General features: G+C 46.6%; 1 protein-coding gene and 1 non-coding gene across 5 annotated transcripts in view; both read right to left on the bottom strand.

Moving 5' to 3' along the window:
* Positions 1-14,372, bottom strand: part of Palm2akap2 (PALM2 and AKAP2 fusion) — a 409,045-nt gene that overhangs the window by 117,568 nt on the left and 277,105 nt on the right. For all 4 annotated transcript variants that reach the window (XM_075967151.1, XM_075967150.1, XM_075967149.1 and 1 more), the window contains one exon: positions 5,529-5,620. In XM_075967151.1, coding sequence (XP_075823266.1) covers positions 5,529-5,620 — 92 coding nt within the window. The remainder of the gene's footprint in view (positions 1-5,528; positions 5,621-14,372) is intronic.
* Positions 1,590-1,691, bottom strand: LOC142847403 (U6 spliceosomal RNA). Its single transcript, XR_012910165.1, has one exon. It is a non-coding gene; the product is annotated as a U6 spliceosomal RNA (small nuclear RNA).

A 14,372-nucleotide genomic window follows, 5' to 3' on the forward strand; every position in this document is an offset into this window, starting at 1 on the left:
CAGCAAGCAGGAACAACTCCTAAGTCCAGCAATTTGTGAAAGTACAAAACCAAAACTAAACAGGGCTGGGATGTAGCTCAAGGCAGAACACTTGTGCCAGGCCCTGGGTTCCTGCCCCAGGACCCCAAAACAAACCCCCAAACAAGAACGTACTGGCACACTCATTCAGCCAAATGCTATTCAGCAGTAATAAGAATGAGAAGGGTTCTGCCTGGCGCTTTCTCGTGAATAGACCAAATGATGCTAAGACAGACGCAAATGCTCAGCCCGTAAGACTCGAGAGGCTGGAGTTGGGGTCGGAGTGGTGATGACTGGCAAGGGAGAGGGCATGCAGGGCCTCACTGTGGTGATGACGGTATTTTAAGGCTGGTGGGGTCGGACATACAGTTACATGGTAGAGTACTTGCCTTAGGCTTGTAGTGATGCATTTGCTAAAAAGTATTGAACCAAACACACAGATGATCTTTATGGTATAAAAAGTATATGCCTCAAAAAGTTGTATTTTTTTTTTTAAAGCTAAAGGGAACAAACTGGGTGTGGTGGCAGAGGTGAAGGCTGAAATAGGAAAGTTAGAATGCAAAGTTGCCCTTAGCTACATAGAAAGTTTGAGGTCAGCCTGGGCTACATAAGACCTCTTATCGTGTGTGTTTCAAGACAGGGTTTCTCCATGTATCCCCGACGGCCCTGCTACTCACTCTATAGACCAGGTTAATCTCAGACTCACAGAGATCCACCTGTCTGTTTCCCAAGTGCTGGGATTAAAGGTGTGTGCCAATACTGCCTGGTTTATTTTAAGGAAAGAGAAAAGGAAGAAAGGAAGGAAAGAAGGAAGGAAGCAAGGAAGAAAGGGAGGGAAGGGAAGGAAGGAAGGGAAAGGAATGAGGGAGAGAAGGAAGGAGGGAGGGATAAGGGACAAAGGAAGGGAGAAAATGAATTTTTCTGTTTGTTTTTTTTTTTTTGTTTGTTTTGCTTTGCTTTGTTTTTAAGGAACTGAAATTTCAGAGCCTCTAAAATGTGAAAAACAAAAACAAAGAAACTGTATGCTACAAGAGAATCATGCTTTGGATCTCTGGCTGGCCTGGAACTCACCGTGTGGAAGCAGCCTGGCCTGGAACTCGATCCACCTGCTTCTCCCTCCTGAGTGTGAACACGGGAACTGAAGGTACCACCACACCTGGTGAGGGTTTCTTTTCTTTTCTTTTTGTATTTTTCATTTTCTTATGTTTTTGAGATAGAGACCCGTTAAGTAGCCTAGACTTGCCTCAAACTGCCATGTAGCCAAGCTGTTCTTAAACTGTCAGCAATCCTCCTGCCTCCTGCACTCCCACAAAAGGACTGAACCTAGGGCCCTCATGTGCTAGACAAGGTCTCCACTCCCCCTCCTTTTTCTTTTCTAAATTAAACTTTATTGCCTCTAGTTATGACAAACATCCAGCCAGAATACTGGACAGAAAATGCCACTGGAGGAGGGAACATCTGAGTGCTAGACTTGAAGAACGAACCAGGCTAGGAGGGGGGTGGGCTGGGGGTGGAGAGGAGGAGCTAGCCAGGAAACTATGAGAAAAAGCCAAATTGGTTTGTTTTTTGTTTTTAAGTAGGAACACTTCACCAATTTGTGTGTCATCTTTCGGCAGGGGACATGCTAATCTTCGCCTCATTCCAATTTTAGTACATGCAATGCCAAAGAAAACAGAGCCACAGGGCTTTAAAAAAACCAGCCACCTGCCCCTGAGTTTGGTCTGTTTTAAAGAGTGAGGAGGCTGGGGGCTTCAGACAGAGGGACTCATGGGATTGAAAGGGGACTCTGGCTAAAAACTGGATAGAGAGGGCAGGGAAGGACACAGTGAGTAGTGGAATCTAGTCAGAGTGAAGACGGCTGAGCCTCAATCACTGTGCAGAGGAAGCTTTTCGACTATGCCTGGCATTGTAGGCCTGTAATAGTTGCTTAGGAGGCGGAGACAGGAGGATGGCAAGTTCAAGGCCTGCGTGAGCTCCAGAGTGAGTCCCAGTACAGCCTGGACAGCAACAGTGTGACCTTGTTTCAAAAGGATATAGCTCAGTGGTAGATTAATTTGTCTAGAATGTTCTAACATGTTCAAAATCTTGGGCTTCATGCTCAGGACTACAAAAACAAAAACAAAAAGAAATAACCAAGGAATGATGATGGGACAGGCAAGTCCCTAAACTCTGTCTTGACCAGTTGGGCCCAATGACCCAAGGTTGGCACAACACAGTGGCCAGTTCAATCCCCCCTCTCTCTCTTTATTTTTTTTAAGGAACTGCGATTTTATCTCAGTGGTAAAACACTTGTTTAGCATATGTGAAGCCCTTGGGTTCAATCCCCAGTACTTGACCAGAAAAAAAGAAGAAGAAAAAACCACTCATTTTTAAATTCAGATCTTCTGAAATCTGAATTTTAAAAGCAGCGGCCTGGAAAGTTTCTCTTTCTGCTGGAAAGGGGATTCCTACAGCCAGGCAAGCTTTAGCAAACAACAACCCATCCCATTCACTCATTCATCCATTCATTCATTCACTCATCCATTCATTCATTCATTCATTCATTCATTCATTCATTCATTCAGTGTCTAAGTAAGTATCAGCCAAACAAAGACAACTCAAAGCTCCCTGAAGCCTGACTGCCCCTTTCTTGTGGTGATGGAGATGACACAGCTCAAATAAAGCCAACATCTCTCCCAAACAAGGACTGGTGAAAGCAGGTCCTAAAGGGTGAACATGGGAAAGGGAGCTGATGTGACGGATGCGCACAGTCCTGGTTTTCTGCCTCGGTGGCTTAGGGAGTTAGCAAGCGTGAGCACTGCTCTGGCTGGCCTGGAACTCACTATGTGTATTAGGCTAACCTTGAGCTCTCAGAGATCTGCCTGGCTCCACCGCCATGCCTGGAAGCATGGTAGAACCTTCGTGTTTTAGTCTCCCAGAGTGGCTATAACAAATCGCCACAGATGGAGTACTTTAAAACCACCGACATTCCTTTTCTTGCATCTCTGGAGTCAATCCCAATGTGGTTGGAAATCACCATGGCTGTTGCTCTGCTCCTCACTGGGCTCTGAGGAAGCTCTTTCTAGCTTTTGAAACTTCGCTGGTTTGGGGTTCTGGCATGCTAGGGATTGGACTGGAGCCCTTACAGATGCGCCACTGCTGGGCTACCCCTAAGCTCCCCGTTTGGTTTTAGCTCAAGGCTGCAGAACTCTTTTGGCCTATCTCTCTCTTCATATGGCCTCCACGCATGCCTGTTTCTCTCTTTCATCTCTTAGAAAGACACATGGCATTGGCATTGGCACCATCTGGTAAAAGCGGAGTGATCTCATTTCAAGATTCTTAATTATATCTACAAAGATGCTTTCTCCAAGTTAAGATCATATTCACAGGCTCCTGAAGTTAGGACAATTGTTTCTTAAGGTGGGGGGTGATGGTCTTTATTTTATTTTAATTATCTAACCAAGCACCAGGTTTCTTTAAGGAGTCTTTATATTTAGTTTTGGTTCATCTCCCCACCTCCTCTCATCTCCCCAACCTTCATCCCAGTGTGTAGACCCTTCCACCTCTCTATTCCTCTCTCCCCTTCCATGTCACGTGGTTTATTACCCACCCCTCCCCTAAGGCTTTTTTTTTTCTTTTTTGCCCCCTCATGCATCTGTTTCTAATTCCTCTCCCACAGTTGGGATGTTTTTGTTCACTTCTGTGTTCTGGAACAAGTTCATGCCCAGCCAGCCTGGCCTTGAACCCTTCAACTTTTGGCCTCAGCATCCCAATGCTGGGGCTACAGGAAGGATCACCAGGTATGAGTTTCTCTCTCTCTCTCTCTCTCTCTCTCTCTCTCTCTCTCTCTCTCTCTCTCTCTCTCGATGTAGCCCTGGTTGGCCTGGAACTCACAGAGATCTTCCCGTCTCTGTCTCCAGAGTGCTGGGATTAAAGGTGTTTACCTCCACACCCGGATGATTTTTAAAATAATGTTTGTAATCATGTATATGTGTTTGGATCTGTGTGTGGGTGTGTATAAGAATGTACTCTCTTGTCTCCCTTTTCTTCTCAAATAGTGCCCTAGCCATGCAGTGTTTTGTTTTGCTTTGCTTTGTATTTATTTATTTTTTTGAGACAGGGTTTTTCTGTGTATCCCTGTCTGTCCTGCAGCTTGCTCTGTAGACCACCTGCCTGCCTCTGTCTCTCGAGTGCTGGCATTAATGGCAACCACTGCCCAGCAAGATGCAGTGTTTTATGATACACAATTCAAACCACTACACCGAGCAATTTTAAACTATCAGACAGGTTCATACGATGCTCCTTTCTCACACTGATGGATTTAGTGAATATTTGAAATATAAGAGTTGGTTAAAAAAAGAAAAAAAAAAGAAATACAAGAGTTGGAACTGGGTCTGAGTTGAGAGAATGCTTGCCTGGCAAAAGCAAGACCTTGATTTCAACCCCCAGTACGACAAATAAATAAATACATAACAAACTAGAAATAAGCTCTTCATCCAATGTACATAATGTGTGTTGATCTAATCTCCCCTCCCCCCTTCCTTCCTTCCAATTCCTCCCCTGCCCCTCCTACCACTTTTCCCTGTCTCAAAACACCACAAAACAAAAGGAAGCCTTTTTTGGTTTTATGTTTCCGGAAGAAAACATTCAGAAAATGGCACACACTAAAAATTCAAGTCTTCCAAGGAAAGACGGGAGGAAGTCCCTGCTTCCAGGCTTTGTTAACAAAAACACAGCAGAAGAGAGGAGGCCGCTTCCTCGGTATCCAACCCCGTGCGGTGGAGCCTCCCATAATGTTCATTAGAGTCCTTAATCCACGTGATGATTATACATTTCATGCATTTCATCTGAACGACGCTTATCTCATTAACTTCCAGATGACTCACCCTATAAACCTCTGGCCATCACCATTCCCGCCTGAGTGGGCCATGTGCTGCCTTCCAGCTGACATCACTGGAAACCTTGTGTCTGTACCAAAGCTGCCCCGGGCCTCCATGACCTTTCTCCATGATGCGCAGCAGGGCTGGACTTCTCAAAGCTCAGAATATTCATGTCTGCTGCTCCGGCCCCATGCAGGCTACCGTTTGAGCTCGGCCCATTCTTAGATGTTTATGAATACCCTACAGCAGCCCCATTGAAAATCAAGAAACGGATTCTGGCTTTCAAAAACTTTCCTGGGGCCAGTGAGCTGGCTCGGCAGGTAAAAGTGCTTGCAGTCAACCTGACGTTTTAATGCAAGCCTCAGAACACAACTGGCGGAAGGAGAGAACAAACTCCCACAAGCTGCCCTCTGACCTCCGTCCACACTTGTGTCATGATGTATTCCAAGCCCACTGTTGCACACTCACATTCACATGCAATACATAGAAATGTAATACAATGTTTAAAAGCTTTCCTGATCTGCTCCAGGATTTCAGGAAGCCCTGTGTGTCTGTTTGCTTCAGAGAAGGCCAGCAGGGCAGAGGGAGCCTGTCACTGCCTCCTGCTGATTCACAGAGGACCTTGGAGAAGTCACCTGAGAAAAGTCTTACCTCAATGGCCATGTCTGCATCGGTTCCTATGGTTCTTATGGGATCTGCAGTTGTCTCATCCCTCTGTAGCAGCACACCGGACCACCCAGATGCTGGAAAAAAACAAAGCACATTTGAGCCAAGTGGATTTGTCCCAATGGATGGGAAGCTGCAACAGCTGCCATTCTGCAGATTCGAAACCCACGTGACTTGTAAGGGAACCCAGTGGTAGTGAGCATGTGGCTCCAGATCTGTCTGGTGATCGCTGGTTGCTGGCAAAGCTTTATTGCCAAGACACAGTCAGCTGGCACATCCTTTGTTTTCACTGAATTTCCAACTTCGGAGTCCTGTACAAGCCCTGTATCTTTTTGCTACTGTTTGAGACATGGTCTTGGGTAGCTCAGGTTCTCCTGGAGCTTGCTCTGTAGAAGAGGCTGGTTGAGCCCCTTGTTTCCACCCCCTGCCCCAGGTCTGGTATTACAAACCTGTACCACCAAGCCTGGCTTCGACTGTATTGCAATCCCAGGGTCTGCAAGAGACTAGAACGGTTTCCATAGGCATACAAGCCTCATAATGAGGTCTCACTTGGGACACAGAGTGAACCTCCAAGCACAGAAATAAACACATCTAGTTCAGTACCCGGTAGAAGTGATTCCAGTGCCGGGCATGGTAGGCCATACCCTCAATCCCAGCACTATAGGATGCTGAAGCAGGGGGCTTATGAGTCTCCTGACAGCCTGGAATAATAGCAAGGTCAAAATCAGTCTAGATTGCTTACTAAGTTCCTGTCTCCAAACATTAAAAAACAACAACCCGCAAAGCAACAACAAAATGACTCTAGATTAGTTCCCCTTTTCAGTTCCGCATACATACCAGAAATAACTAGTCCTTTACTGTCATATTTATTTATTATTTATTTTAGTTTCATGGTTGCGAGACAGAGTCTTGCTATGTCTTCCAGACCAGCCTGGAATTCTTGATGTAGCTCAGCTGGCCTCCAACTCTCAGCTATCGTCCTGTCAGCGCTGGGGTCACAGGTGTGTGACCCCATGACCAGTCTTGTTCGTTCCCTACATTGTCAGACTATCTGTGAATGTAGACATTTGGCAAGAGACAGTTTCGGGGCAAGGTGGAGATGGCAAGGCATGGCCATAATCCTAGCCCTACAGAGACAGTAGCGGGAGGATTGTCCCGACCTCAAAGTCTACTTCAAAGGTAAACATAACAAGCTCTACAAAGTGAGTTCCCGGCCAGTTAGGGATACAGAGTGTCTCACGCCCCCTCCCCATTAAAAGAGTGAGAGAAAATGGATTTTAGCTTTTGAAATGTCAGTAGTGATAAGAGGATAGACATACTGATGTCCACAGAGGTCAGAAGAGGGCATTGACTCCGCCGGAAATAAAATTACAGATGGTTGTGAGCCACTAGCTCTATAGACCAGGCTGGCCTCGAACTCACAGAGATCCGCCTGCTTCTGCCTCCCAAGTGCTGGGATGAAAGGTGTGTGCCACCACTGCCTGGCTGCAATAAGTACTCTTAACCATTGAGTGATTGCTGTTTTTTTGATAAATGTTATGTCAGTCAGGTTGCCTTCTTTGTATTTGTATCTATGGCCATAAATAAATCAGCTTTGGTCAGAAAAGTTTCTTTTTTGAAGTGGGTCACAGTAAACTGGTCAAAATACTGCAAGTAAGTAATTGCTGAATTCTCTCGCCTAAATCAACATCTATATCACTCCTTCCAAGGCTCAGGGAACATCATGGAAGAGGAGGAGGGAAGAATGGGCGTGTTGGAGAAAGGGCCCCGGGATGTTGGGGAATGCTGACTCCCATGCATGAGATGATCACGACACTCACAGCAGCTGTAATGACAAGACCTGTACACAACTGGGTGGGTCAACATCCCACCATGGAAGAGGTAGAATCTTACAAGGCTCCACTCCATCCTGAGGATCCACAGGCAGTTGATGGTTGCAGGGGGAGGGAGAGACATTTTCTTCAGTGGTGTAGCCACTGGTAAATGCCTAAGATGCAGTAAATAATCTTTTATCCATGCTCCTGTGAATAACACCAATTAAACTCATTGGTTCACATACAAGGTGCAGGTGTGTATGTGTGTGTGTGCACATGCACACATACACACACACACACACACACACAAAGTAAAGAAAATGTGGTTTCCTTATCACAGGGGAAAAGAAGAAGTGTGTCTAGAAGAGGGAATGAGCTTGAAAGAAGCTGGAACAAAAAGTGGGGATACTAAAAAGGACTTTTGAGAAAACCGATGTCCACAGACCAATGTTAAGTTCTCGTGAGGTGTCACGATGCATTTGTCTCCCGTGCTCAAAACTGCAGTGGTGACCTGTTCTTCACTGCTCTCTTATGTGGTGCTGTCTGGTGAAAAATGAATAAAGTCTGAAGAGTCAAGATAGAGAGAAGAGCACCTGTGTATACATAGGAACTCCCAAGTATGTAGACTCCTAGGAAGACCATGTGGTAGCAATGTCAGAAGGTACTCAGCCACACTCTACACAGGTTAGGGCTACAGGCCAACTTGATTTGAACAGTAGAGAGAAGGGGACCCCGTCATGATGAGGACTCAAAGATGCAAGACAACTGACAGCCTTTGTGGAGTGATTCTTATCCATCTGAGCACGCCACTTCCATCTTCAGAATGGTGACTGTCATCCTGCCGGGGTGTAAACACAGGCAGGAGGAGAGCTTGGGATGTTTGTCTGCGAGCCCTTTGGCTCCAGCACACTGTCAGAGACTTCAACATCTGCTTGCATGTCAAGTTCCGGAGAAGACTCTCTGTCCCACCAAGAGCCATGATTTATTACCATTGCACAAAAACTCAAATAGCTCAGATGTGGAACGTGAAAAGACACTCCAGATGCACACGCCGCTATTATTAGTTACAAGGGCACAATCTCCTTTTATGTGAGGAACATATCTGAATAATTTGACCCAAGTTGTGAATTCTATTATACATGCATGCACACGCAAACACGTGTTTCAATATAAAGTGATCCTCGCTTTAGCTTTTTGAGATAGGGCCTCATTATAACTCATGTTGGTCTAAAATTCACTATGTAGATTAAACTGATCTCAGCTGAGGTTGAAGCAAGCCTCCTGCCTCAGCCTCCAAGTATTAGCATGTGCCAACAGGCCCATCTCCATAAACTACTTTTTTCTATTTTGTATTAAAATTATTTTATTTATTTATGAGTGTGTGTATGGCAGAGGTGGGATGTCCAGAGAGGCCAGAAGACAGCATTGGATCCCCTGGAGCTACCTGACAGGAGTCCTAAGATTTGAACTCTTTTTTTTTTGTTGTTTGGTTTTTCTGTAGCTTTGGAGCTTGTCCTGGAACTAGCTATTGTAAACCAGGCTGGTCTTGAACTCACAAACTGGCCCTGTGACATTAGACAAGTTCTGTAATTCCCTTGACTTTCCTCTCTGTTCCTGAGATGGTCAGAGAAGCACCTTGAGTCATGAAAATGCCCAGAATTCAGAAAGGGGAGGAATTTCCCTCCTTACTTTTTAATTAATTTTGTTGTTGTTCCTCTAGGAAGCCTAGGTAGGTCTTGAACTTGTGGTCCTTCTGCCTCAGCATCCTGAGTGTTGGAATTACAGACCTGCATCACCACAGCCAGCTTCCCTTCACCTTTGAGAGAGGCTTTCCTTCAAAGCCATCCCCACCCCAGCTGGAGCTCAAACTCCCATTGGTCAAAAGGCAATGTGAATCTATTTCTAAACCAGCCATAGAAAAAAAAGATTAAAAGTATCAAAACTCCCCAGATCAATGCCCAGTGGTAGAGAGGCCTAGAAGAAAGAGGCCACCTAGAAATGGAACAAACGTGCAAAATGGGTTCTTGGGTAACAAGCAAGAAAGTGATGCCTACGAGATGAGCAGCCAGTGTAGTCTGTCATGAGACGACAAGTGTGTAGATGGCCAGTTAGAAATGCACATTTGAATGCATGAGCACTAGGGCCCTGTTGGGACTCAGCCCTCCAGGACCAAATCTTCTAAGGCAGCATCTAACCTCAGCCCTACAATGGTGTCTCCATCCTCACTGCTGGGGGCTGAGGTCCCTGACACTTAGGCTGGCGATTCTGCAGACTGATGACTGAGCAGAGCCGACAGTACAAATGTTGCAAATGCAAGAGCCAAAGTTACCTTGGTCTACCTTTAATCTGCTTAATATCCATTTATCACCTACCTCTGTGCCTGTCTTAATAGTCTTTGACTGTGAGGTAAAGCTTTGGGATGTAGTACCTAAAAACCCATTAATTTCCCCCATCCCCAAGGTTAAGCTCCCAATAGATAATGCCTAAAATCTATAGCGGAGCAATTGCTGCTGAAACCTGCCCACTCGGTGCCCCCGCCAGTGTGTTGTTAGATGCACTGATTTGTGTCTGCCTCTCGTTCCATGACCACAGAAGTTCATGTCGCTGCTTCCATGGTGAGTCATGTCATTCGGGGCAAGCTGAGTCTGTGTTTAGGCCACGTTCACTCATTTGGCTTAGAATACAGTGTCTTTTATTCTTTCTGGAGCATACTCTGTGTTTTGCATCAGCAGAACTCACAGTTCTGACCTTTAGCCTCATTTATGGGGACATGAGTAGGGAGAGACCTGTGTGTCTAACATTCTTTGCTGTCAAGGCTGCCTCGCTGGCACCTGTGGGCAGGTACCGGGCCTGAGGTATATACTTAGATTTTATTCCAAAGAGAAGTGTTAACTTAGGAGAGCCAGTTTGGGGGAACAGGAACTTGGGAGTACTCAAAAGAGAGAAGAGGGATGAGGCTAAAGGTAAGAGCACAAGACATGGGAACACAGTCCTGTGTCTTAGCCGATTCCTTCTAGGCCAAAGTAAGGACAGACTGTGGTTGGCCCCATGCTCCGGGGCTGGGGAAAGACCACATGGAGATGCTATGGACAGACAGATAGAAATCACCCTGGTGGTGGGTGTGAGCTCGAGTGCTTTGAGGGTAGAACCTGCCACTCCCCAGCTCCATCCCTGAGTGCTCACAGTGAGTCCAGCACCCCCTGGAAGCTCATTAGCTTCAGCCCACACTGAATAGGAACTTCCGGAAGAGGCCTCAAGGCTGCAGACTTTGCCGCTGCCGCCTCTCTGCAATGAGTCCTCAGTTTCTGCATCACCTTCCCATGGTCGCGGTCTCTCCACTGCACAAGGTCACACGCATAGGACAGCTGGTGTGAACTGAGAACAAAGTGAACCACAAACAGTGTGGAGAATCAAGGCCCCCAGTGCCGTCTTCCATAGTTAGGCTCCTGGAAAGCGTGGAGAGGATGTAGGAGGCCCTCGCGCTATAGAGACCGCTCTTGTTTGCTGGGACTCTCTGGATTCCTTCTCCAAGGCTTTAGATCTTGCCCAGCGCAGTTCAGACCCTATTCCTTCGTAGTTTTTCTCCACCTAATCAACCCATCGACATTGGCAGCTATGGAGCAGCAGAGGTGTCCAATCAGGCCTTTGAACTCTGTGCTTCTGAGGAGAAAAGAGCCAGGCGTCTTCCTGGGGCACAAAGTCGACTAACCCACGCAGAAGATCAGCTCATGGTGAAATCACAGCCTTCTGTCATGGAAAAGACTGGGCTGGGGGACCGGGTCCCATAGTCTTCCCTCTCATCCTCACCCGGACCTCTGTGTGGAGAGCCTCAGAATCGATCTTTTAATTGCCTTTGGCTCAGAGGATTTTCAAAACATCTCATTCTGTTCTTGGAGGAGTTCTCAGCTGGGTGGTTACAAAAAAATGAGCGGAACTTCAGAACAATGATTCGCCTTTAAACACAGGCTCTCTCGGAAGCCTCACCCGAGGATCAGCTGATGGGGCCTGCTTCCTCTAGCTAGGAAGCCCTGCCCAGGGTATAGAGGAGTAGAGCAGGATGTCACCCACCCCGCCCAACCTGTTCCAGGTAGTGTCTCATCCTTCCTGAGGCCCTGCTTTCTCCTGCTTGGGGCGGAAGGGCAAGCCAGGCCCTGAGAGAGCTAGCTGGTAGAAGCAATGGTGGCAGAGGCCTTCTTCCTTCAGGGATGCCTCTCAACCTGGAGGGTTCACTGGGATAGAGAAAGCTTCCCCTTTAAATGACAAAGGATTTCCCCCAAACTGGCCTAGAGATCTACAACCCCATGAGGAGCGTTTTGCTTATCTTGAGCAATGGGGACAGGATTCTTGAGGACAGGGTGGAAGAGAAGAGAGGATTTCCTAGGCTGACGTCTTTGAGTTCTCAGAGCTCGACTCAAGGGAAACTGTTATCATCGTTTTAATTAGATCCTCATCTACTTGTAATTATTCCTTGCCTACAATTTAGTAACCCATCCCTCTCCCCCAAACAAAAAAAGGTCCCTGGTGTGTCTTTCAGTCTACAGGGAAACCAGAAGAATCAATATGCAATCAGTTTCTTAATTGTTAAAACACACCTACCCCTCAGCGGGGCCTCAGTCAAGAGCTAGCTGTAGCACAGAAGCCTGCTACTCAAGTCTAACGGGGAGATCAGATGTAATAAACAGATATACATGGTTACCAACTAAAATAGCTAATACAACTGTGGGGTACCCAGAGCACACACAGCCTTGCTGGCGCCCAGATCCAGGCCCATGCAATTCAAGAGAGAGAAAGAGAGAGGGAGAGAGAGAGAGAGAGAGAGAGAGAGAGAGAGGGAGGGAGGGAGGGAGGGAGGGAGGGAGAGGGAGGGAGGGAGGGAGGGAGGGAGAGAGAGAGAGAGAGAGAGAGAGGGAGGGAGAGAGAGAGAGAGAGAGAGAGAGGGAGAGAGAGGGAGAGGGAGAGAGAGAGAGAGGGAGGGAGAGAGAGAGAGAGAGAGAGAGGGAGAGAGAGGGAGAGGGAGAGAGAGAGAGAGAGGGAGAGAGAGGGAGAGGGAGAGAGAGAGAGAGAGGGAGAGAGAGGGAGAGAGAGAGGGAGAGAGAGAGAGAGAGAGAGAGAGAGAGAGAGAGAGAGAGAGAGAGAGAGAATGCTTCAAAAAGCTGAGTGTGAGGGTGGCATGCCTATAATCCTAGCTCACGGTGACAGGCAGATCCCTGGGTCTGGCTGCCTAGCCATCTAGTCCAGTCTACTGGAGAATTACAGGCCAATGAGACACGGTTTCAGAATACAAGACAGAGGATGCCTGAAAAATGAGATGTGAAGTTGTTCTTTGGCCTACATACACACACACACACACACACACACACACACACACACACACACACACGTGCGCGCATGCGCTCACTCACTAATGTGTTACTGCACAGACACTCATTCACTTATATGTCACTGCACACATACTTATATGCACACATACATATATGTATCCACTCATACACATACACACATGCACACACACTAAAACACACACACGAGCATAGACATGTACACATATACATGCATACACTTAGAGGCACAGAGGCACACCTACTAAAATACACACCTATGCATGCACACATGCATACACTGACACACATGCATCCATACCTACGCTAAAATACATACACACACACACACACACACACACACACACACACACACACACACAGCTCCAGGGCACAGTGCTCCGGGAATCTAGGACAGTCTCGCTTGCAGAGGAGCACCAGAAGAGCAGAACTCCAGGAAGACAGAAAAGATGAAGGGAACAAAAGCACCCTAGGCCTCTGAGCTTCATCTTGGGGTTAGAAACCCAACCGAGAGCCCAGGGCAAACTCTCCACGGTGTACCAGGGATGAGAAGACAGTCTGCTGTTTCTCCCTGACCCTCTTCCTCTAAGCATGAGGTAAGGCGGAATGACACTGTTTATAAAAATAGCTATTGCTTCATAAATATCTGCCATGTGTCTTTAATGCTCTGAACTTCATATATATTATACCACTAATAATGTTTTTAAAACCACCAACTTGCCTTGCATCCACAAAGCTCTGGTTCCATTACCAGCACCACATAAACCCAGCATGGTGATAGATGCCTGTAGTCCTAGCATTTGGTGGATGGAGGCAGGAGAATCAGGAGTTCAGTAACATCCTAGACAACACTGAGACCTCAAAGAGAGCCTGGGATACCCGAGCCTGTCTCAAAGAAAGGCAGGGAGATAGCTCAGTAGTTAGGAACTCCTGCTGCTGTTGGGAGGACTGAATACCTGAGTTCAGTTCACAGCACCCATATGAGTAACAGGACACCCTCTTCGGGCCTCCTCAGGCATACATATATGCCGCACGCACACATAAATAAAATTAATAAATAAGTAAATCCCTTTTTTTTCTTCTTCAAGAAAGGGTTTCTCTGTAGCTTTGGAGCCTGTCCTGGAACTCGCTCTGTAGACCAGGCTGGTCTCAAACTCACAGAGATCCACCTGCCTCTACCTCCTGAGTGCTGGAATTAAAGACGTGTGCCACTACCACCTGACTTTCAATAAAAAAAATCTTAAAACAACAGCAGAACCCAAGTTAAAGAAAAAGAAAGGCACCATTACTATTTTATTTTTATGAAATTAGTAGATAAAAATGAGGCTTCAAGCTGGTATGATAACTTGTGCCTATAATCCTAGCACTCAAGAGGCCGAGGCAGGAGAAATTGCCTCAAATTTAAGGCCAGCATGGGTAATATAGAGAGTGTCAGGCTAGTTTAGGCTACAGAATGAGACCTTGTGATGTGGGAGTGTCATATATCAATCTGATGATTTCATTGGTTAAGTAATAAAGAAACTGCTTGGCCTCATAGCTTAGAACATAGGTGGGTGGAGTAAACAGAACAGAATGCTGGGAGGAAGAGGAAGTGAGCTCAGACTCGATAACTCTGCTCTCTGAAGCAGACGCGATCAAGCTCAGGCCCAGGATGGACGTAGGTTAGAATCTTTCCC

This window comes from Microtus pennsylvanicus, chromosome 3 (genome assembly GCF_037038515.1).
Source record: "Microtus pennsylvanicus isolate mMicPen1 chromosome 3, mMicPen1.hap1, whole genome shotgun sequence".
NCBI lineage: Eukaryota > Metazoa > Chordata > Mammalia > Rodentia > Cricetidae > Microtus > Microtus pennsylvanicus.